General features: G+C 43.2%; 1 protein-coding gene across 1 annotated transcript in view; it reads right to left on the reverse strand.

Annotated features, from left to right (window-relative positions):
• The window catches only part of MFSD14A (major facilitator superfamily domain containing 14A), a 953,206-nt gene that overhangs the window by 463,183 nt on the left and 464,284 nt on the right, over nucleotides 1-25,739 (reverse strand). The window contains exon 7 of the mRNA XM_044085782.1: nucleotides 23,626-23,739. Within this exon, the coding sequence (XP_043941717.1) occupies nucleotides 23,626-23,739 (114 nt within the window). The remainder of the gene's footprint in view (nucleotides 1-23,625; nucleotides 23,740-25,739) is intronic.

The raw sequence follows: 25,739 nt of genomic DNA on the forward strand, positions 1-25,739 counted from the left end.
TGTAACCCTTGGATATGATCGACTGTACCCATCTGTCTTGAGTGAGGGAATGCCAGGCTTCTGGGTACAGTGATAATCTTCCCCCGACTGCCTCCAAGGGGGGACAGCCGGGCAACACCTCAGGGATGCTGTAAGGGCTTATCAGAGAGTGGCTCCCTGTTTCCCTGGTTCTTGGACCCCTCTGCCTCTAGGCGGCGTCTGTTGTTGTTACCCCCTCTGCCTCTAGGGGTAAACTGACCACGTGAATCCGGCGCGACTCCTTGGGATTTACAGAACCACATCTTCCCACCCTTCTGTCCTTTGGGATAAGGCCTAGAAGGGGTGGAAAAACGGACTCCAACAGCAGAAAGAGTCTTGCCGTCCTGTTCACACCTGGTCAAGGTCTCCTTCACCTGAGGGCCAAACAAAGCTGACCCATCAAAGGGAGAATTTGTGAAGGACGCCTTAAAGGGATCCATAAATCACATAGCCGCATCCAGGCTTGGCGTCTAAGAGCCACACCTGTGCCTCGGCTCTACTCGCTCCATCCGCAGCATAAGATATTAGCCGCATGGAGGAGTTAGCAATGGAATTGAGGGTTCCTAGCTGCGAAGCAATCTTTTCTTGAGCCCCTGCAGCTGTAGGATCCTGAACTACTTCTCCCAGCTCCTTCAGGATATCTCTCTGGAGTCTGGTGAAGTGACAAAGATAATTCAGCGAGCATAGCAAAGGTCGCTGAGGAAAACATCCGCTTGCATTACCTATCCATGGTCCTAGAGTCCTTATTAGGAGGATGGGCGGGCACGGAAGGATCTGCAAGTTCCTTTTGGTGGCCAGCCACCACCATGGCATCAGCGGGACACCCTTGGTAAGGAATTGTTTGTCACTAGGGGCAGTGATAAATTTAGAAGGCCTCCTAGGGACTGGCTCTACAGAGTCAGGAGCTGTCCACGCCTTCGTGCAATAACCTGCATAAGGGGTCGAAGGCGGAGACACCCAGGAGGTGGAGGGCCGAGATCCAAACGCCTCTAGGTATACTGACTCATCCTCAGAGGGATTGTTGGTGGGCCAGTTTCCCCTCTGTTTCAGAAGTTCTAGGATGTCTGAGAAGGAGACATCCTCAGAGGGGGATCTAGGGGATCCCTCTGACTCATCAAAGTCAGTATCCGAAGTGACAGACTCGGGGGAGTCTACATGCTTCCTCTTACAAGTCCTCTTCCTAGGAGGATCTCCCGAAACATCAGGAGAATCCTCGGAAGAGGGAAATTCCCAATGGGGAAACCTGAGGCGGAGGATCTCTGGGTCCTGTAGCAAGAGAAGTGGCAGAGATGTCAACAGGTACCATAGAGTGAGGAGCTACGGGAACAGACTGCTGACTGATACCAGTGGCCAGTACACTCTTCCTCACCTCGAATGCTCCCCTCCCAGGCAGGTCCGAGAGAACCCGCTCCGAAGAGCTAGGAACTCCAGGGACCACCGAAAGGGAAGTCTCGAGGCAGATGTCGGGCCGAGCTCACCAAGGCCGAGGCTCCAAGGGGAAGAGCGGGCTCGGACAAGGGTCGATGCCACTCACCTCGGAGGAGACCATGGAAGCCCGACCACGAATCCCTCTAAGGAAGAGGAGATAAGAGTAGGGGCTGAAGGAACAGAAGGGGTATCCGTCCTCCAGCCGTAGCAGTAACCATGCCGAAGACTCCAACTCCAAGCTCTGGGGTAGAGTTGAAGGAGGAACTGTAACGGGGTGTGGACCAACAGTCGTCTGCTGAGAGCGGACTGTGTAGCATTTGGGCCAGTACCTGTGACTTGAGTAATCTACTGACCACTCTCTCTAGGTCATGATCTGACAACCTGGATGACCTTGAAGATCGGCTCCGATGGCTCCGTTCGATAGAAGAGGCGGAGCCGAAGTATCGGCTCCAAGGAAGGAGACCTCGACCTCTTCCTGGAATGAGCCATCGGAGCCGATACTACAGATCCTGTCGGCGCCGACTTCGGAGCCGACAGAGCTCGATGTATCGGCTCCAGCCGGAGCCAATACAGCCACCAAAGTAACGGTGTCGGAGCCGATCGGGCCGACACCGATGCCTGTGCCACATGGGTGTCGGAGCCGATCGGGCCGACGCCGAAGTGGTCAAAATAGGTTCGGCACCGATAGCCATCGGTGCCGGCGCTTAAAGCCAGAATCGGCTCCAGCGGGCGATCTCGACTCAATGCAGTCGGGCCGAGGCCGCAGGCTTAGATACAGAAGCCTGGGCCTTGGCAGGTTTTGTTGATTTTGTGGAGCCGACTTAGCGGAGAGCCCTCCGGCTTAAGAAGGCCCCTGAGAATCAACTTGTTCGTCTCTCCTGCAGGACTCTCTGGCTGAAGGAGTGACAAATAGCACAGGAGTCCTGCAGGTGAAGAGGGCCCAAACAATACAGGCAAGAAGTGTGACCGTCTGTCAGAGACATCTTCTGACAGCACGAGTCACACTTCTTAAAACCTGAAACCCTCTCCTTTGACATGGTGCCGAAACACAACACACACAGACACACCAGTCAAAATTAAATTAAACAAAATACCAAGAGGTATTCTATAAAAACACCAACACACACACCCTAACAGGGGGGGATGGGAAAAATTCACTAACCAAAAATTAAAAGAGACAGGGAATTTCTGTCAGAAAAGGGTAGAAATAAATTTAACTATCAAAAAATTAGTTTTTGATTAAAAAGGGGCTTGAAAAATCACAAATGTGAACTACTTACCAGGAGCTGGTAAAGAGAAGACCTCCCAAGCAAAGCGGCAAACGAGATCTGGGTACTTACTGCCTTGCATCATGGGATATGGGGCTGCCTCGAGCTGGTAAAAGGAGTTCTCGAGCTAAAGCAAGTGCCGAGTCGGAGCCGAGGATCGGCTCCGAAGCCATCAAGCAAGAATGAAGGCGAGATTGACAACTTAACATCATACATTTACAGAAAACAAAACAAAACAAAAATTGTAATCATTTTCCACTGACTTCATGCACAATACACATTTTCTTTTTTTTTTTTTTTTTTAACAATTATCGTTCACTCCAACATTACATAAATTGGTCAAGTCCTGCCTTTCTGTTAAATTTTACACCTCATCCTGAGCATTATTCTGCATGTTTTTCCCAACAAATTTCTTTTATCGCTATATAATTTCCTTCTTCTTTTTTCTAAAGATCCTACCTACAATTCTTTTATCCCCTTTACAATATTTAATACTTCCTTTATGTTTGGCTTAAATTTTGATTACCTTTTTCTAGGTAGTTGCATTTTTTGGCAGCCAGTTGCATTAAACTTATCAAGGCATTTCTGTATCTAAGCAATTCAGATGTTCTATCACACCTTAAAAAAACATTTTCCTTAATTACTAGTTACAATTATTTGCTTCCTCAACATTTCTTACTGCGTACTCTCTACAGAACTTATCTGCTAGCTTAAGTCTCACAAAAAACATGTTCCCAATTACCTCTCTGTTTCCTATCGCATCTCTGGCAAATGCTACCTACCCGAGGAAAAATTCTCTCGAGTCTGACTGGGTATGAAAATAGCCATGCAAGCACTTCCATACATAAATCCTAAACCTTCTGGACATTATTGCATAGTTGGGAGCCAAACAGATGCCCTTCCACTGTTTCTTTTAAATTGCCTTTCCATTCTCTCTACTCAGTCTTTTCTAACCTTTCCTGGATAGATTTGTGCAATATTTTATATGCCCTGATAATTATCCATTTGTAATAGTAGATTCAGTTCTAGACTCAATCAAAAATCTCAACCACAAATGGTCTTTCACTTAGCACTCCCCTATCCTTTTCTCTTTGCTTACATTCAGTTATCAGTCCTAGCAGGGAAGGCAGATGCATCCTTATTCTTGTGAAATATTAGTTATGGTCCCCCTGCAAATAAGGGCCACAATTTCAGACATATACCACGTGGAGGTATTGGTCATCAGAACACTTTCCAAAAAACAAATCTCAACACCACAAAGCTGGAAGGCAAGCCTGTATAACATCAAGTTCAAGTCCCAGAGGACTGCTTAACGTGACAATGATGGCTTACAATCTAATCTTGTGGTCCACAAGGCCAAGATGTACAGAGGTGGCTAACCCATGCATCAGGACAGTGGAAACATTAAGCTAAACTCAAATGCCTGGAGGAACATCAAGATCATCCATAGACTAAAGGACCAAAGTGGTAAAGAATACTACTCCACCCAAAATGAGAAATTTGTTACTTGAAGGTGAAGCCCTGTAAAGTGGATTGCTTCTTAACAGTTTCGAATACCTTTGAAACGACTGCTGATGTCAGAATGGGTGGGGGTGCATATAAAAACCATAGCCTGACACTACCAACGGTAATGAATGCGAGGGATTCTGATACCACTCGACACCTCTGTGTTCATCTACTACAGGATAAAAAGAGAGTTATGGCTTTCCTGTCCTGAAATTTAGGATGATACGTAGAAGGAGTGGAATGGTGGAGTACAAAAACCTAAAAATGCCATGGAAGAGAAATGTATACAGTCCCTCTTTCTCAATGTTCTGTTGCACAAAAATGAGTGGGAGAACTATATTCATGTGGGTGTCAAAGCACCTGCCATACTTTTAGGAGACTATGAAGAAACACAGCTCTGAAAAAAGCACTCCAGGAAAGCAAAGTAGTCCTAATTTAAAGCATCCTGCACCTTGCTGTCTTGTTGTTTACCTCACTGAGATTGTCACCTGCTGACAGAAAGATGCCCAAATGCAATATTTTGTGATAACCATAGATTACCATTTAGCAGACAACTGAAAAGTCTTCTGTGTCGATTTCTAGCAATAATGTTACAAAAGGCATTCATCATGTCCAGAGACTTCATCCAGTCACCTTGGTGGAGTAAAGGCATGATCCTGTTGGAACAGGATATACTAAATGAGCTGGATGAACTCCGAGATTTAGAATGGGACAACATTAACTTATCTCTTTTGGGACCACAAAAAAAAATGAAAGTAAAACTCCCATGCCTCCTCCAACACTGGGACAAGTCTCTAATGATCCTCTGTGTACAGGAGTATGGTCCTGTCAAACAGTTCAGCTAAAATGGAGTGAACTGCATGCAGAGTTTTCCAGAGAAGGGCCACTGAGTTCCACAATGTGATTGAAGGGGACCAGATCATGCATCCACTAGTCCTTTAGGATGATCCTCTAAGCCAACTTAAATTAAAACAAAAACTTCCTCCACAAACAGTCTCAAAATGTACTCAAGCCCGAGGAAGGAGGGGCACTGAGGAGACATCAATTGATGCACTTTGCCACTGTATACAGCAAGACCATGAAACACTTGAGGGCTTTCCTTGATCACTGGAGAGTATCTTGAAGCTAGACACTTCTTCTGGGGTGGGAGGAACAAAGTGAAAGGAGGGATATCAATGACGGCTTAATTCATCTTGTGAAGGACACAGAAAAGGGTAAGGGCAGGTTGGCTTAAGAATACTTCACATGAAAGTGGGCATCCAGGATATTGTTCTTGACCTCCTCCTTTAGGAAGGACACCTTCAGACACTCACATTGTGTGAGCACTTACAGTCTGCAGTCCCAACCAAATCAACAGCATAGTCAATTTTACAGTAGGACACATGGTACCTCAAAGCAGAAGCCACAAACAGGTTGTTAAAAAAGCCCTCCTTGAGCCAACAGTCATGGAGATCTTTCAGCTTAGCTAGTGTCTTCCTAATCAGTTGGTCTGGAACAGGGTCTGAAACTATGATGACATGCAAATGCAGGACTTTTCCTGATGAAATCAGTGAGAACCAAACTGTGGAAAATAATAAAAACAAACTGAAAGGCTTAGGGAAAGACAACGCTTATGTAACTGGAACTTTACATTACAGGTAATGTTGATAAAGGTGCACAGAACTCCCTGAAAATAGGATCTTGTTAAAAAATGTAAAATTTCAGTCAATGCAGGATACCCAACTCACGGTTCAATAAGTGGGAGGAGGAGGCTTAATGTTAGCTCTCCAGTTCCCTTCAGTCAAACCACAATCATCTGTGTCTGTTTATGCTAAGCTCAGAGAGGGCTGCAAGTTGTACCAAAACATTCACACTTTATCTAGCCACAATTAGTTTATAAAGAAAATTTATTGAGGAATTATTATCCATCAGAGTACAAATTCTTTAACCATGTATCCTGAATTAGAAAGGTGCAGCAGCTGCCTAATGCTCACAGAAGATCTTTACTGCATAACAAACGCTACTATATATAAGACTTGTAAACAATGACAAATGATTTTACAGATAGCAACCCTAGTGATGCTACTTGCAAAATCTTTTCATTCTCTTTTTAACTTAAAACATGACAACTTCATGCCAAGGCACACTCCACACAGCAGCTGACCAAACACTCCCAAATCTACAAATACAGAGTGGGAGAATCTATACCTTGAACTTGCTATGCATTGTTCACTAAAAATTCAAAATACCATGTAACAGCAAAAACCCTTTAAGTTTCACATAGCATATGGTAAGTACTAGTAAAGGCCTTGTGATCACTAATCTGATGACAGGCGATGTGTACAAAACACTGACAATATTAAAATACATTAGTAAGGAAAAGCAAAACAGGACAGACACTACATAAAAACACTGGCAATATGAAAGATACATTAGATAGGAGAAGCAAAACCTCAAGACTTTGAGCAACTTTTGTCTAGATTTGATCCTGCTCAGATAGTGCTCTGAAAAACTGGAATAGAACATTTTCTGAAGGAAGGAATGCCCCTTCCCTTTTCAGTGTCCAGGAGTGTCCTAGGAACAGTAATTGCTCCATGGAAAAAGGTACAATTTTGGAAGTTTTAAGGAAAATCAAAAGGATTGGAATTAATTAAGAGTACTATTTAGAGCTGCTGGATCTTTTCAAGGTATCAAGGATGATACCTGGATGAGGCTATTATCCATGTATTGATATATGAACACCCTTTGTTCCGTAAAAATCAATTACTGCAGCCAGACACTTAGTAAATATTCTGGGTGTACTAGGCAAGCTAAAGGGCAAGCAGGTGATCTAGCACTGTGAACTCTCTGCTTTCAATTTTTGAAACTGTTCACCCTGGTTAAGGGGATGTGGAGATAAGCATCTTTTAAGTACAGGGGTGACCATGCAAGCTTGTGGAAGCAGTAAAAGCAGAAGGCTCTGCAAGGGCAGCATTCTGAATTTCATAACATTTAGAAACTGAACTCTTGTTGGCCACCAGGTTTCTGTGGACAGGAATGCTAAGAGCCACAACACCATAACCATGGACATTATGATTAACATAATTTTCATTCTGTTCAGACTGAGTTTATTACCCAAAAGACTGTAGAAGAAAAATCCATAACAATATCAAGAATGCTTATGAAAATATGCCCAGTGGGTATGGACTACATCAAACTAAGCTCAACCACATTTGAAGGGAATAATGTCGTGTTACCCAGCTTCTTTGAAAATTGAGTTATGGGTTTATGATCAAGGAATGAAGACCAGGAATTCACCCATTTTCTAGATGTGTTTTATCCAACTCGGAGTTAATGTGGGCTGCTGCTTTTTTTTTTTTTTTTTTTTTTGGCAAGTAAAAGCTACAAGGCAAAAACTAACAATGAAAGAGATGTCAATCTACTGCACAGCTCAGAAACCCTCAGCCACATACTGGCCAAAAGTCAGTGGAACACTGCCAGTTCCCTTGTTGCAGATGCATACAAGCAAATGTAGAGGCCCCCGATCTCAGTAAAACCAACATGAATGTGAGGACAACATGCAAAGTCCAGCTGAATGGACCAACAGCTGCAAGGCAGCAAATATTAATTGCTACTGACTTAACCGCAATGTAAAACAGCATTCTGAAAATGAGAAACTTTGACCTGAAGAGGAACGTTTTGACCAGATCAACAAAAAAGTTAACTTACAACCAAATCATTGCCCTTTATTCTGTCATAACACTTAAGCACACAGCTGGAAATCAAAGTACTAACCAGCAGCAGAATGGCTAACTTTACTCGGTTTATTAAATGATGAACACAGTTTTAGCAGCCTTCATAATTTAAGAAGGAATCTTGTGCTGCAAGACTGCCCCAAATGTAACTGGCTAACACCGTAGGCCATCAACTGTTTTTCAAATCGCAAAGGTGCAACAGGAATAAAAACAAAAAGGTGGAAGTACGCAAACAGTAAACATCAATGGACATTTGCAAATGTATCACAAAGATCCATGGATGAGATGGCAACTAATCACAACAGCAACAAAAATGAAAAAGTTATGTGCTTACCATAACATTCCATCTGTGTTGTCTACTTTCATTTATTCTTGACAGAAGGGTTTGGTTCTATCAGAACAGACTCAGCCGTTATTACAGCTCATGTCAGCCAAAAACTCTTGAGCTTCACCTCTACCTACAATCCCTCTCTCACAATTACCTCAGATCGAGTTTGCAGAAAAGTATGTATATGTATATATATATATATATATATATATATATATATATATATATGGTTCCCCTTCACAATCTCGAATTACTGAATGCTCGAAATTCAGTAACTTGAGACTGTAAAGTCGAAAACCTATAAGCGCGAATCTGCATAAACGCAAATTCCAATTACTCTAATTTGCGCTTATGCATGTCAGCTACGGGATGGGAAGTGTGTGAGTCGGGATGTTTTATGGAAGTGAAGGTGAGTGAGTGTATGTGTGTGTTTTGCAAGTTGTGTGTGCCGGTTAGGGTAGGGAGGTGGGAGTATGAGTGTGAGTGTTGGACGTGTCTGCATTTGTGTGTGTGTGCAAGGCAGTGTAAAATGTCTGTGTGGTGTTTTTTATTTTGTGTATTAGTGCGATCTCGGAGTTAGAATATATAAGTGGGGGGGGAGCTTGCCCCCCACATAGGGGGGTGCAGGGGGGGTTTCCCCCCTGCGTGCATGCAGTGTAGGGCTTGTAGTTTATGTCATGTGGGTTGTATGGTGTGCGTGTTGTGTGGTGTATGTGTTCTGTATGTTAGGGTTTTTTTGTTTTCGTGCTTGTGGGTTTCGGGATTTTTGTTGGTTCAACTTTACAGTCTCAAGTTACTGAATTTCGAGCATTCAGTAATTCGAGATTGTGAAGGGGAACCATATACAAATATATAGAAAGGAAGCCCAAATGGAGGCCATATCTACTATGCTTGAAAAAAATCATAATAATTCAAGGATATCTAATCAGCTCACCAAAAAATCCTGGAAGGTCAGGGGACAGAGGGAGGGTAGTCAAGGAAAGATGAAGACAGTCAACACAGATGGAATGTTATGGTAAGTGCATAAACAGTTGTCTAAAATCTTACCATAACCATAGATGTCCTTCTCTTCTATGTTGCAGTATTCTTTATATATGGGTTGTATTCCACCCTACAACTTGACGTCCTGCCAGTATACAAAAGCTTTTAGCCACTGCCAGTACGTGGGATGTTGTACACCTCCTATGACAACATCAGCCATAAAGGACGTCCCTGTGTACCATCCTCAGAACAAGAATGCCCCATGAGAAACAAGAGTCCTAAGGAAAATAAGTCATCCGGGAAAGTGACAAGATGCAGGGGGAAGGTAGGAGGGACAGAATACTGCAACATAGAAGAGAAGGACATCTATGGTTATGTTAAGATTTTACACAACTATTCTATATCCTTCTATTCAGTGTTGCAGTATTCTTTATATATGGGTTGTATTTCCGTCCTATGACCTGATGTCTGGCCAGTATACAAAAGCTTTTAGCCACTGGCAGTACGTGGGACGTTGTATGTCTGCTTTGACAACGTCAACCATAAAAGGATGTCCGCATGTACCATCTTCAGAACAAGAATGCCCCATGAGGAACAAGAGTCCTAAGGAAAATAAGTCATCCAGGAAAGTGACAAGATGCAGGGGGAAGGTAGGAGGGACAGAATACTGCAACACAGAAGAGAAGGACATCTATGGTTATGGTAAGATTTTATATAACTATTCTATGTCCTTCTATTCAATGTTGCAGTATTCTTTACATATGGAAGAGTGCCATAGCTTAATTGGGACCTTGGGAGGTAGAAGGACTAGAGGAATGCTGCAAGGAAGAATTCTCCACAAACCCAAGGAGAATAGCCCTAGCAAACCCTGCTCTGGACCTAGAAATAGAGTCCAACTTGTAATGTTTGGTAAAAGTGTGCACAGAGGACCAAGTAGCAGCCTCCAAAATAGAATATGTAACCAAACCCGTAAAGAAAGCCCCAGAAGCCACAGATCTAGGGGAATGGGCTCTTGTCAGAAGTAGGCAAGGACTTACCATGGAAATCATAGCAAAACACAATAGCCTTAGAAATCCAAGATCAATTAGTTTTAGAAACAGGTAAACCCGGAGCCTTGGGATGAAAGTACACAAAAAGCTGATCTGGCTTCCTGATAGCTTTATTCTTGTCCAAGTAAAATCTAAGTTGCCTATGTACATCTAGGGTATGCAAAATCTTTTCACTAGAGGACTGAGGAGAAAAAGGTAGGCAGTTGGATAGATTGATTGAGATGAGTCATTCACCACTTTAGGCATGAAAGAAGGGTTGGTTCGCAAGGAAACTCTGTCCTGCTGGATAACCAAGAAAGGTGGAGATGTCCTCAAAGCCTGAATCTCAGAGACCCTAATAGCAGAAGTCAAGGCAACCAGGAGCACAGTTTTCTAAGTGCAAAACTTTAGAGAAGCAGAACCTGTGGGCTCAAGGGGGGGGCAGAATTAGCTTCTCTAAGACATAATTAAGATCCCAAGGAGGAGGAAAGTACAGTTTTGTACCTACCATAAATGTAGATGTCCGATAGGTATGCATCTGCAGTCACGGCCGGATTCCAAAGTCTGGGTCTGGCCTCGGCTGATGTCGCACCTTCCCCGACGTTAGAGCGTCTGGGGTATAAAAGCATCAGCCGACGTCATTTTCCTCAGTTTTTCTTGCCCCAGATGCCAGGTGCCCTCTAGGAAGGCTAAATTTGGAGAAATGCTGTAGAATTCCAAACATTTGCAAAATTATATATATATATACATACAAGTATATACAAACAAATACACCATAATAGATTCCCCCAGCTAGCTAAAAGAGGGGTAAACACCCTAGGAATACCACAGAGGGGTAGGAGGGAGGGTAAACCTGACTGCAGATGCATACCTATCGGACATCTACATTTATGGTAGGTACAAAACTGTACTATGTCTTTCAAGGATGCATCTGCAGTCATAACATATGGGTAGAATACCATAGCTAATCTGGGGGAGGAGGCACTAAGAAAAGGATGGTGTAGTTAAGATCCCCTGCAGGACTGCAGTGGCAAAGCCTGCTCTGGATCTGGAGTATAAAGGTAGATTGTAATGTTTGGTAAATGTATGCACGGAGCTCCAAGTAGCAGCTTCTAAAATGTCCTTGGTAGCCACCCCTCGTAGGAAGGCTGTAGTGGTGGCCGTGGCCCTTGTGAAATGAGGCCTGATGTTTGCAGGAACTGACTTTCCATGAAAGGAGTAACAAAATTGAATGCAATTTCCTATCCTTTTTGAAATTGTCTGTTTGGAAATTGCTTTTCCTTGCACCCCAGCAGCATATGCTACCAATAGTTGGTCAGTTTTTCTGCTACTTTTAGTCCTGTCCAAGTAGTAGCCTAGTTGTCTGTGTATATCCAGGGTGTGCAGAAGTTTTTCCCCTCTATTCTGTGGATTTGGGAAGAACGTAGGCAAGTGAATAGCTTGGTTCAAGGATACCCTAGATACCACCTTTGGCATAAAAGTAGGATTAGTTCTTAGTGTAACTCTGTCCTGATGGAAGATAAGAAATGGCTGTACTGCCATTAATGCTTGTAACTCAGATACTCTTCTTGCTGAAGTTATTGCCAGAAGGAATGCAGTTTTCCAAGACAGAAACTGGAGATCCGCTGATGCTGCTGGTTCAAAGGGAGGAAGTGTTAGTTTCTCCAAGACAAAGTTGAGATCCCAAGCAGGTAAAGGGGGTTTTCTTGGGGGTTTGATATTTTTGATCCCTCTCAGAAATTGCTTGAGTAGAAGGTGTGAGAAGATAGGTGGATCCAAATTGTATTCAGCTGAAATTGCTGAGGCATGAATCTTAATGGAAGAATAGGAAAGGCCATTGTGGAACAGTTCTGCTAAGTATTCCAGAATATGTGTCATGTCTGCCACTGTCACATCTAAGCCTTTTGATGTGTTCCAGATGAAAAATATTTTCCATTTAGCTGAGTATGTCTTCCTTGTGGAAGGCCGGCGAGCTTCCATGATAATGTCCTTCACTGTCTGTGATAAAACATTTTGTTTTGGTTTTAAGGGATTTTCCAGGCAGTTAGCTGCAATGTTTTTAAGTTGGGATGCATGATCTTGAAATTGTTCTGCGTCAGAAGAAGAGGCCATGGTTTTGCCTGTGACATGCTCCTCAATAGTGGATACCAGTGTTGCCTTGGCCAGTCTGGAGCTATCAGAATCACTCTTGGCTGTTCCTCCCTGATCTTCAGTAGAACCTTGTACATTAAAGGGAGAGGTGGGAAGGCATATACTTTTAGAGCTTTCCAGCTGAAAGAGAGAGAGTCCACCCTCCATGCTTGTGGGTGGTATGTCCTTGAGCAGAATGTCTTCAGTTGATGGTTGAGGGGGGATGCGAATAGATCTATCTCCGGCGTTCCCCATGCCTTTGTTATGAGTTGGAAGATGTCTCGTGTGCATTCATGGCAGTTCTGCTTAAGCTGTCTGCCAGTGTATTTTCCTTTCCTGGCACGAACTGGGACTGCAGTTGGATATTGAGTTTCAGGCATAGCTCCCATAGATTCATAGCCAGCCGGCATAGAGGGTAGGAGTGTGTGCCTCCCTGCTTGTTTATGTACCACATGACCGTGGTGTTGTCTGTCCTTATTAACAGGTGGCCTTGATGGAGGAAGGGTTTGAAAGCCTCGATTGCATGCATCACTGCCAGCATTTCCTTTTGGTTTATGTGCATGTGTAGCTGTCTTTGAGACCATAGGCCTTGGATACATTTGTCCTCCATGTGTGCTCCCCATCCTCGGTCTGAAGCGTCCGTGGTGATGGTTTGTTTTGTTTTTGGTTTGTTGAAAGGCAATCCTCTGTTGGACTGGCAGGCCTGAGCCTACCACAGGAATTCCTTTTGAAGGCAAGGAATGATTGGTATCAAAGTTTCCAAACTGTGACTGTGTTGAGACCATACACTCCTTAGATACCATTGTAATTTTCTCATATGCAGCCTGGCCTGTGGTATCAGTATTATGCAGGATGCCATGTAACCCAGGCCTGCAGGATTTTCCTTGCAGTAAGCTGAGCTTGTCTTGTCAGATTCATGAAGTAATCTGGAAGTTGTTTTTGTTTTTCTTCTGTGAGAAAGGCCATTTGGGTGGTTGTGTCTAGATCCGCACCCAGAAAGGTTATCCTTTGGGATGGAACCAGTCTTGATTTTTGGATGTTGACTGTGTATCCCAATGCCTGTAGTAGGCGGATGGCATAGGCCAAGTCTTTTATCAAATTTACCTTGTTGTCCGCTTGTATAAGGCAGTCGTCCAGATAAGGGTAGATTTGAATCCCCTGAAGTCTGCAGTGTGCAATTACTGATGCCAGGCATTTCGTGAATACTCTGGGCGCAGTAGATAAGCCAAAGGGCAATGCTGAGAATTGATAATGCTCTGATCCTGCAAGAAATCTGAGGTGTCTTCTGCAGTTTGGTCGAATAGGGACGTGCAGGTATGCCTCCTTGAGATCTAGAGTCACCAGCCAAGACTCCTTGCCCAACATGGGAAGAAGTTGCTGTAGGGTCAGCATCTTGAATTTTGGCACAATGAGGAAACTATTCAGTGCGGACAGGTCAGAATAGGCCTCCATTGATTTTCTTTTCTTGGTACAAGGAATAGTCTGGAGTAAAATCCTTGGCCTTGTTCTGAAAGTGGTACTTTTTCTATGGCTTTCATTTGAAGCAAGTTGTTGATCTGCTTTAAAGCCTCTGCCCTCTGATTTGGTGGTAGGTTTGGCATTCCGTTTCTTTTGGCAAAGTGTGGAAGTGGAACCTGTATCCTTTGTCTATTATTTGCAGTGTCCATGTGTCCCTTGTAATATAATGCCAATTTTTGAGAATAAAGCAAGCTTTCCGCCCAAGGGTGCTTCCAGTTGAGCCCTGGTGGGTGGAATCAGAGTAAAGTCATTGAGCCTGTCCTGGTGTAGTAGTTGTTGTTGCTGCTGTTGCACTACCTCTCTGGTTGGCAGGTTGCCACTGACGGCCTCTGTAAGAGCCCCTAGATTGGCCTCTGCCTCTGGGGCGTCTGTTCCTGCCTCTCTGGGCTCTGTCCGAGTCTGGAAAGGACCAATTCTTAGTAGGCCAGTTTCTGCTAAATCTCGGTGGCTGTACTTGTAGGAAATCCTTAACTGTTTGCACAGATTTTGCCTTTTCTTCATACTTTTTTAAGACCTCCTGAGCAGAGGAGCCAAATAAATTTTGTTTCTCCATTGGAGCATCCAGGAGTTTAGCTTTAACATGGTCTGGCAAAGATTGTTCCTTCAGCCAGGCATGCCTACGAATAACTGCCCCAGTCATAGCTGACCTAAATGAAGCCTTCAATGCATCATAACCACACTTTAAGAAATGATTACTAACCTGCTGTGAGTTGTGTACCAAATCCTGAAGGGATTTACGGTCAAGGGGCTCAGGAGAAGAAAGCTTCTTGTTCAGTTCATCTAACAAATACTCTTGGTACTGTATCATATGAAATTGACAATTTAGTGCCCTGACGGAAAGAGTTGCAGAAGTATATACCTTCTTTCCCCATCTCTCTAAAGCTCTAGACTCTCTTTCAGAAGGTAGAGGATTTTTGTCAGTGGCAGCCGCAACCCCTTTAGGGCCCAGAGTAATAGTTTCTGGGTCTGCAGAATGGGCTTTATACAGATGGAAATGAGAATCCGGGACCCTTTAGTATCTATCAGGTTTGGCAGGGGCCGGGGGGAGAGTATCAGGGGCTGTACTGACATCATTGTACACATCATCAATTACATTCAAAACAGGAGGTATAGCTAAAGGCCTATGCTGAGGCAAATGTAAAAAGGTCCTTAATCTTTTTCTAGAATCAGAGAATTCCTGACCTTGCCATTGAAAATGCTCTCTCATGGAGTGTAAAGTCTCACCAAAGGAAAACTCTTCAGGAGGGAGGCCGAAGGGATAGATTCTTCAGCATCAGAATCCTCATAGGGCGAATAAGCCTCCTCCTGGTGGTCTGACAACTCAGAACCATCCGTGGACTCATCTGAAGAGTGTGGGTCAGAAGGCTCAGTCCTGGGCCTTTTGTCTGGTGGAGGGTGAGAGGCCCTGTCCGGGTGAGGTTGTGAACCTCTAATTAAAGAAATAAGGTCCTCTGCAAGGCTGAGGATCTGAGTACTAGAGGAAGGCCTCTGGGAGGTAGTCTTGGGAGGCAAAGCCTTAGAAAGTTTAGCAGCTTTAGCCCTGGAGAAGGCCTTAATGGACATGGAAGCAGGGGGCCTAGCTGCCCCACGTGCAGGAGTTAGATATGTCCAAAGGAATGGTGTCGGACATATCCTGGACACTGGTTTCGGTAGGTAGCTCGGTAGCCGACTCAGCCGGGGCCTCCCGGGCCGCGGTGGTCGGTTGAGTGGATTCGGATGAAGGAATCTCTGAGGACTCTGTTTCGGCTGAAACTTGAGACACTCGCGGTAGGCTTTACCGTGGTTTCAGCCAAAACCGCGGGCCGCGAGTGTCGGTCCTTGTCCTTCCATTTTTTCACCAAATGTGATGTCGGAGTCACCTACGGCATTTTATATGCAAAACTAGCCCCAAAAAATTCCTCTGCAAACTCCGACCGACGTCTAAGAGTTCGTCGGTTGAAGGAAGCACAGGCTGAACAGGACGATACGTCGTGGTCTGGGCCTAAGCAAGGAAGGCAGTAGGAATGGAAATCCTTATGAGGTATTTGTTTCCCACAAGTTAAACAATTATTTACTTTATCTGACATCGGCTGAGGCAAGAAAGAGTCCCCAACGGGGTACTTAGCTTTTTCGAAGTCTTCGGTAGCTGAAATCACTGGATCTGACCGACTGGCACTTGCGAACAGCTTCTGCTTTGGGCACCGCGTGGCAAGAAAGACTGGGGAAAATGGCGTTGGCTGATGCTTTTATACCCCAGACGCTCTGACGTCGGGGAAGGTGTGACATCAGCCGAGGCCAGACCCAGACTTTGGAATCCGGCCGACCGAAGGGCTGCCTGAGGCAGGACAACCCATATGTTATGACTGCAGATGCATCCTTGAAGGACATCCGGTTCCCTTAGGGCTTAATATGTAGGACACCTTTAAGAAAAAGTTTAACTTCCAATCTGGAAGCTAATGGAGGTGATAGTGGCAGACAAGCAGAAAGAGCAGAGCAATGGACTTTCACTGAGGAGTATGATAAGCCACTTTTAAGTAGTTCAGACAAGTAACAGAGTACTACTGGAATGCCACAGAAAGTGGATGTAGATTTCTATTACAGCACCACATAGAAAATCTTCTCCATTTGGAAATATAAGATTTTCTTGCATTGGGTTTCCTGGCCACCTGCAAAACCCCAACCACATCCTTAGAGTAAAGGTCCCTGAATGGGATCAGAAATTGATCACTCACAAGGTCAGTTGTAATGCTGACAGATGTGGATGAAGCAGGGATCCCTTGTCCTGTGTGAGAAGATCCAATCAGTGAAGCAACTTGTGGTGATGGCCCTTGGCTAGTTGCAGTAGAGGGAACCAATGCTGTCTTGGCCAAATGGGAGTCACCAACAAGATTTTCGGTTTGTCCTGCTGAATCTCCAGCATGACTTTCTGTATGAGAGGGAAGGTGGGAATGCATAAAGAAACATCCTCTTCCATGAGAAAGAAGGGGTGTCCACCTTACATGCCACAGGATGTGGAACCCTGACACAAAAGAGAGGAGGTTATCTGTTTTGAGGGGAGGCAAATAGGTCCAGATGTGGAGTACCCCACCAATGAACCAGGTCCAGGAACACATCCCTGTGAAGTATCCATTCGTGGGAGTGTGTCATGGACCTGGTTAACATGTCTGCCACAGAACTTTGAGCAGAGGGTAGGTAAACAGCATGAAGAGTGACCTTGTATGGAATTGCTAATTCCCATGCCTTGATAGTTAGCCTGCATAGAAGGCAATATTTGGTGCCCCCCCCCGTTTGTTCATGCACCAGAGAACAGTGGTGTTGTCTGTAAAGACCTTCAGAGGACCTGGCTGGAAGAGAGGATGAAAGTTTGCAAAGCTAGAAGCAGAAACCTCATTTCTCTGATGCTGATGTGCTCCCTCTTCTGAGATGGAGACCAGAGACCCTGCACCTTCCCGGAAGCAAATGTTGACTCCCAGCCTGTATCTGAAGCTTCTATGAAAAGCTGTCGAGAAGGCTGGGGGAAAAGAAGAGGAAGGCCTGGATTCAGAGAGAACTACCGAGAGGGAAGGTGACTCTAGAAACAAAAATCGTAACAACAATACTTTCTCTTCTGCTCTATTTATTGACCTTTCAAAGGCCTTCGACATGGTGAAGCACAACTTACTCATTGAAATCCTAAAAGCCCAATCACTTGACTCACAAGCTCTACTATGGTTTAAATCCTATCTTGAAAACAGACAGCAGGCAGTCCTTTGGAATAATACCCTTTCTTCTTCCCTCCCTGTGAACATCGGAGTACCTCAAGGCTCCATTTTAGGTCCTCTTGTCTTTTCATTATGTATTAACAATCTACATACCAAAATTCCTCAAGCCACTTGCATTCAATATGGTGATGACTCAACATTAATTTGCTCTGCCAAGTCTATAAACTGTCTCCAATTCCAGACCCAAACAGTATTAAACAGTGTTGAAAATTGGTTCATGCAACACTGCCTCCTGAACCCTAAAAAAACAAAACTGCTACTCTTTGCTCCTACTCTTAAGTCACCTCTACCAAATTTCATAATAACCTCTAACAATGGCACAAATATAGTCCCTGACACCACAACCCGCTTACTGGGTGTTACAACTGACAACACCCTTAGCTTTGATGACCATATTAACTCAAAAATAAAAACTGTCAACAAAAAACTAGGCTCCTTCTACAGACTCAAACCCTTTCTTACCCCCCCCCCAGCGAGAATTACTATTGCTCAGACCCACCTATCTTCTACCCTGTTCTATGCTTCTGCAATTTATACTAATCTGTCTAGAAATAACATTACTAAACTTTCCACCTGTTATAATAATATAGCCAGATTTCCTACCAGTTCCCCCTATAGAACACACCACTGTCACAACCTCAAACAACTGGGAAGGCTACAACTGGATAACAAATTACTCTATCAGCAACTTATCACCCAAAAAATATCACCCTAATAATACCCCAATCCTTATTAATCTAATCACCCCCTACAAAAATCTCCCTACACTTCGCTCAGCTAACAAATTTCTAGTTTCTTCTGTCAAATCTAACAACAAAGCAGGGGACTCGCTCTTCTCCAACACAGTGGGAAAAAGCTGGAATCAACTCCCTAGTGAACTTTCCTCTCTTGCTTCCACTCAACTATATAAAAAGCATCTTAAAGAATATCTAAAGAACGGTTGGCTTTGTCCCTGCTCCAACCCTGATTGATTAGACCCAATATACAAGAATTACACCAGAACCAGGTTCCTACTGTTCTTTCCTTTCTCGCATCTACTCCCACCTGATAAGAATTAACTTTAACCAGCATCTGATAACTCACTGTTCTCTCCCTTATATAACCCTCTCTGACATCTAAACCTCTTTTCTACTCTCTCAACTCTTCTCTTCTCCACTGCTTTAACAAAAAAAAAAAAAAAAAACACGATGTTATATTTTTTGGAATTCTTTTTTATAAGTATCTCATCCTCAAATTAAACAATGTGTTTTTAAATAGATGTATTTTTTACTGCATATTGTAAACTTGTCTCTGCTACTGGTTGGAGCTTTTCTCCCTGGGCGTCTAATGAAAATGGACATATATCCAGATAGACTAGCCCAGTTAACAAATGTAAATAAATAAATAAATAAATACTGAATCCACCAGAGGAGCTCTGTTTTCAGGCAGGGAAGGAGAGGAATCATAACATCTAGTGGGTGAGCATGCTGGGACCAGGCAGCCTTTAGAAACCACTGAAATTTTCTCATATGGAGCTTTGCAAAGGGCAACACTGGAATTGTGGAAGCCATGAATCCTAAAAGTCTTAAGAATTCCCTGTCTGAAATGTAACGAAGAGTCAGAAAGGTCTCTGAAACAAGTGAGACTGAACCGTGTCTGTTGGTAGAAACACTATCAAATCTGTCCTGAAACTGCACCCCAAGAAGATATGATCCTATGATGGAGTCAAACTGGATTTTTTGAAATATAATGTGAAACCCAGGCTTTGAAAGAGATGAATGGCCTTCCATAGATTTTGAGACAAGTGATGTGTGTTGTTTGCTAAGAAGAGAAGATCATTCAGTAAGGATAAACCTGAACACCCTGGACCCTCAAGAAGAAAATGACAGGGGCCAAGCACTTTGTGAATACCCTTGGGGCAGTGGAAAGGCCAAAAGGCAAGGCAGAAAATTGATAATGCAAAGAACCCACAGAGAAATGTAAATATTTCCTGTATTAAGGATGGATGGGGATATACAGATAAGCATCTCTGAGATCCAAGGAAACCTTCCACACTCGCTGTGAAAACAGCTGAATGAGTTCATTTTTTATTTACTTATTTATTTGCAGTTTGATTACCGGGGAAGTCCACTCGGCCGAAATGACCCATTTTCAGTGGAGGCCCAGGTAGAAAAACTCCAAGATGCATTATACAATTTAGATACAACTGATAGTTAATATTAAAGATAATATTATGTAGAATAGTTACTCATAAATGCATTCACTACCATGCATAGTTAAATTCATTAAGCTTGAAGGTAGGGATCATACAGTTTCATTTGATGAAAACAGAAATGTGTTAGGTGTGGAAACAATTTACATACAAACCTTTTAAGAAAATGTAAATGCGCTTTACATACACACATCAACAGTAGAATGCTATTTACAATATTTACAAGGTTGGGCTGTGTGAGGGTAGCTGTAGGAGTTGTTGAGAGCTTAGAGAGAAGATATAGAAATTGTTGAGAGCTTAGATAGGCTCATAGGAAGATAACTATGAGAGTTGTAGAGCTTGGAAACCAGAGAGAGAAAACCCCCTTTGATTAGGTTGGGTGAAGGCAGGTACATTTCCATTTAGTGGACAGGTGTTTGAATAGTTGGGTTTTGATGTTTTCTGAGTTTGGTATGGTTCTTAGTGTGGAGGGAAGGGAATTCCATTTTTGCCTAGTGAGAAAGATAGGAGAAGTTGGCCAGCAGGACGTTTAGGTTTATGGATAGTAATTAAGTTCTGATTTTCAGATCTGAGAGCTCTGTTGGGTGTATAAGGGGGAAGGATGTTAGTTAGTCATCAGTGGGTGGGGTAACCCAAGAGGTAGATGGGCGGGTGCTAAAATCCTATAGGTAAACAGATTCCTCTGAGGAAAGGTTTTGGAACTTCCTGACACCCCTTTAAGATTAAAAGGATGTAGTCAAAGGAGACATCTTCAGGTGGTGTCCATGGGGACCCTTCCCCCCATCAAAATCTGTGTCCTTAGTGACAGATTCCTGGGGAGGAATCCAAGTGCTTCGTCTTGCACTTTTCTGAGGGACCTCCTCAGGGGGATAATCTGGGGAGGTGTCAGAAGATGACATTACCAGAGTCTGAGAAACCTGAGACTTAGCACCCACTGTCCCAGTGGAGAGGTAGGAGGAATAACAAAGCTAGAGGGGTGTCCCTGTTCCGAGGAGGAAGGCACCGACTGAGTCACTGTGACATGGCCCTCTCCACTGCATCGAAGGCTGGCTGCCTGAAGAAGGGAGGGAGCCTGGAACAGAGAGAGACTGCCTCGGGACTGGGTTCACTCCCCACTCTGAAGAACTGACCCTCGACATAGAAACTGGAGCTGAAGCCCTGAAGAGCAGGAATGGCTCCAAAAAACCTGGAGTCAGGTCCTACACTCCCCTGGAACTGACAGGGTAGCTATGGCTCAGAAAGGTCTCTGGTTCTGAAGCCACCAAAGAGCTCAGTAAGGAGAGTTACCGGTTCCAAAGATACGAGGACCTCAAGAACTGGCACAGTTTGTGTCGGGAGATCGGTAACAGATGACTAAGACCACAGAGAAGTTTAGACAAGGAGTAGTTAATGGAGTAAAGGAAGATTCGGTTCCAAGACCTGAAGGGGTCAGAACCAAAAGGGGGCCTAAAAGATCTCTAGCCCACAAAATTTTATTCAACAGCCTCTCCACGTCAAGTTCAGAAAGACTTTTGGTGGAGTGGACAGATGAAGCTGAAGGAGACTTAGGCCTCTGCAGAAAAACTTCTGGAAGTTCTCCAGTGAAAGAGTCAACTGAAAGTGAATAAGTTGTTCTTGGTAAAATGTCTTGTGATGGTAGGTGAAGCAGAAATTTTTTACTGCACCAGGGCCTTCGATGTTGAAGGACTTGAAACAACTATCGATGTTGGAATTGTTCTCAACACCAGTGGTTTTGAGTCAGAGGCCTCTGGTTCCAAAGATAATTTCAAAACCAAGGGTTTCAATTTCTTTGGCTTCGGAACAGACAGAGAGATCGGAACCGAAAGACTTCTGTTTTTCCATTTGTCCACTGAAGATAAGGACAAAGGAGAGGAAACATCAGTTTTTGCTTTGTCCGCCATAGATAAGGCTTCACTGAAGGCTGAGGGAATCAAGCCTTTCAAAATAAGTTTGCTGTGGATGGAATTTTGTGGCTGTACTTCTGGCATTTCTTAAAGCCACAAAGGGCTTTACCCTTCTCAGCCATGTCAACAAGAAAAAATATGGCTGTAATATAGCTACGCATACTCACACAGAAAGTTTTAGATACTAGGAAAGTGGAAAGCAAGTTTTTTTTTTTTTTATGGAAAGAAAGCGAAATGGAAAAAACTATCAACGATAGTTGAAGAAAGTACACTAATGTGTATGGGGGAGGGATATCAACTTAAGAAAGAAAGATTAAGAGAAAGGGAGGGGAAACCATCAATGATGAGGGTTAAGGAAAATACATTAGCATGCAAGGGGAAAGAACATCAACAATGACATTTTAAAGTTACACTACACATAAGAAAAATTATTAAAGAAAAGGGTGATTAAGAAGACGAGAGAAATAGAGAAAAATCTGAGAAATAAAGGAAAGAATTTATCTAAATCCACTGAAACTCAGGAGCACTGACAAAACGAGACCATTTTGGAGAAGTGGCAAATGAGATATGAGGTAGCTGAGACAGAGGGATTGTTTGTAGGTGAAGCTCGAGAGTTTTTGGCTGGGGTAAGCTGTAGTAATGGCAGTCTGTCCTGATATCAGAACCAAACCCATCTATCAAGGATAAAATGAAGACTGACAACATCAGATGGTTGTGTTTTTTTTTTTGTAAAACTTAAAAGACAAAGATTTAAACTATGCAAGTGACAAACAGCATGCAGAAAGAAAGAACAAACTATTGAGTATACTCACATGGTCACCCTTCATAGCTTAGTGGATAAAGCTAAAATTGGGGCTAGGTCTTACATCAGTACTTGGCTTATCTCTGTGACTGACCCATCGCTGTGGTGTTCACCACTACTGGTCTGCTTTTCTGGTTAACTGGAAGATGGTGTGTTGTTATTTCCAATAATCAGGGGCTGACAATGTATTTTTATTCAAAGAAGGCTCATGTAACTGGAATGAAGTCTTCTTTTATGGATGGGGGAACAAAAGAGTGGCAACACCAGGGAAAGGGAGTGTAGTGACTTATGGATGGGGGAACAAAAGAGTGGCAACACCAGAGAAAGGGAGTGTAGTGATATGTCACATCAGTTGCAGACTGGATTCTGTAAATCCAGCCGGTTCCCACTACTTGAATTCACCTCTAGGAACGAACATAACTACTTTGGTCATTTCACTGGGTGAAACACAAGTACATGAAACTTTCTTTGGCAAATGATTACATATTTAAAAAAAATCATATTTTACTTATGACTTCAGAAGGGCTGGATACAAGGCTGCACAACATAACATCTAGGAGTTGAGGACTGTAAAAAACTGGCTTGATACAAACACCTTCACAAGAAAGGTGGAGAAACCCAATTTTCTTTAAATTCTACAATGACACTAGTAGCAGAGTCCTATGAAAACACTTGATAACAATATGTTTTTCCAGTGGTATTCAACTGCTTGCAAGAGTTTCTGCACCAACAGATAGACTTAGCTCTCTAGGCCTACACGGTACATTCTCATGTCTGCAGAGATGCACCCTAACATGGTACTCAACTAATTTTGTAATTTTTTGCTGCCTTGGATGTTTTGACGACCACCATCATATTTAAGAATCTTTACGTATCTGATGAACTTTAAAGTTTATCATTCTGTTCTTGCTGGTCAGGGGTCATACATAGAATACTTCTTAGGTTAAAGTTAGTACTTTTCTCAGCAAAGATCAGAGCACAGCACGCTATTTTAAATGAATGACTCTACAAATGACCAATTTTACATGAAGAAAAAAACTTTTTTTGTTGCACTGCATTCTTGAACTCACCTGTCTGAGGTACAGAAAGAAGCTGGAGTACTGGCCTGCCTCAGGGAGGTAGGAGAGAAAAACTGTTATGCATATAAGCAGTACTGTTGCATCCTGGCCAACCTTCTTTAATGACTATGGGGGGAAAAAACAAACATATATATTAATTCATATAAACAGCTTAGCAAGATCAACAAAGAAACACTGATGTACTCACTTTGTCCATTTATTTTTATTAATGCTTGGCATGTCATTTATTTCTTGTGAAGAAAGGTAAACAGATAACTTTACCCAGGCTACAGGTCTGTAACAACTTGACCCACTGTCTCCAGTTCTCTTATTCTCTCTTCCAGCACCTTATTTTCCTTCAGCATGATCACCCTTTCCCTTATCCGGGCATTCTGTCAAAAATGTTCTAACATTTCTTTGCAGACTATTTCAACATATTTTTCATATGCAAACCCAATGTATGTGGTTCATAGCAGGAAGCTTCTGATCTGTCCACAGCCACCTAGTATTCCATACATTTCTTTTCAGCCATTATCTCATACCTCATGCCTCACTTCAACACTCTCTCGCTACTCAATGAAACCCTTAATTCAGCCAGTTGTGGCCCGGCTTTCATAAGGTACTTTTAATTTTTTTGTGTGCGTGCGCTCCATTTTGCCTCAACTGACTGCCAAAATAATTAAGCCCACACCATTCAAACAGGCTCACCCAGAGGATGTGTGACCTTGTACATGGTTTATTAGTTAAAGGGCTGCAGGAGGCTTTGTTCTCTGCATGGAGGGTGTGGGTATAGCCTGCCCTCCACTTACTTATGACTGTGGGTTTAAATGCTCATTCAACCTTTCCTTAAAAGGCAAATAACTTGGACAAAACAGTGACCCAAGACTGCCAGTTAACAGAAGCCAAAACTTTACTAACAGGTCTAGTTGTTACTAGACAGAACCCATTTGCAGAGGTGACTTGTGATGAAAGGCTGCACTGCAACAGTCTAAACACATCAAAAGCACAGCAGCAAATTCTACAGACCTAGCACATTTTATTCTCTCAAATACATTTTGCTTTTACTTTGGCAATATTTTACACATTCAGACTGTTTTTTCAGATGGTGCTGTTTAATCTATTATAGCACTGCAGATAGTGTTGTCACTTCATAGCAAGAGGTTCACCTGTTCAGTTCTTGGCTGGAGTGCCTTCTGTGTGGAGTATTCCTCTCCTCCTCCTCGCAACAGCGTGAGTGTTCTCTAGGTGCTCAGGTTTAATCGCACATTCTAAAGATAGGAATTAAGTGGACTGGACACTAAAGTGGCCACAGGTGTGAGAATGTATGAATGTGTCTGTGGTATGGAAGAACAACCGTGGCAGGGCTGGACACCCAGTGGTGTGAACTTTGGATCTGGATGACTGTCACTGTTGAAGTGACATCCCAACCCCATGTGTAAAAAATGGAAAAAGGGGTTTTGGATGGATGGATATGAACTAAAATGAATGCCCTCAAAAAAATCAAAAATTAAATTTCACGAGTTAAAAAGAGCATCCCATACCTTCCATGCAAGGCAGGTGTCCTGCACTTCCATTTTATAAAAGCAAATATTCTCAACACAGTAAAGAAAAAAATTAATTATATCTTCACCATAACGTTCCATGTTTGTAGTCCATCTTGCCCTTCATTCTTACATATGGGTTCAAACCTGATCCTCGGCTCCGACTCTGCCTTTTTGCAAGCTCAAATTCTTCTACTTGGCTCATGGCTAGGTAGGTATCCCATGGTGCACCAGTTTAATCCCCAATCTTGTTTGCTGCTACAAAACTATCCAGACAGAACAAAAACAATAAAAGGTCTCCACTTGTTAAGAAAAAAATGTTTCTGTCTCCAGATCCTTCCAGGAAGGGGGTAGGAGGGTGGGTTCGTAAGAATGAAGGGTGAGATGGACTACAAACATGGAATGTTATGGTTAGTACATAAATTCGTTATGTTCTGTAGTCCTATCTCACCGTCAATCTTACATATGGGGCAGCGTCCCTAGCACCTTATTCTTGGGTGGCTCACGAAAAAATACTCCTGAGTACCGTGGAACCAAAAGAGGCTCTACCCCTAGAGGTCAAATTCAATTTGTAAGGAGTAATAA

This window comes from Protopterus annectens, chromosome 10.part0 (assembly GCF_019279795.1).
Source record: "Protopterus annectens isolate FY-2018-M chromosome 10.part0, PAN1.0, whole genome shotgun sequence".
Classification (NCBI taxonomy): domain Eukaryota; kingdom Metazoa; phylum Chordata; order Ceratodontiformes; family Protopteridae; genus Protopterus; species Protopterus annectens.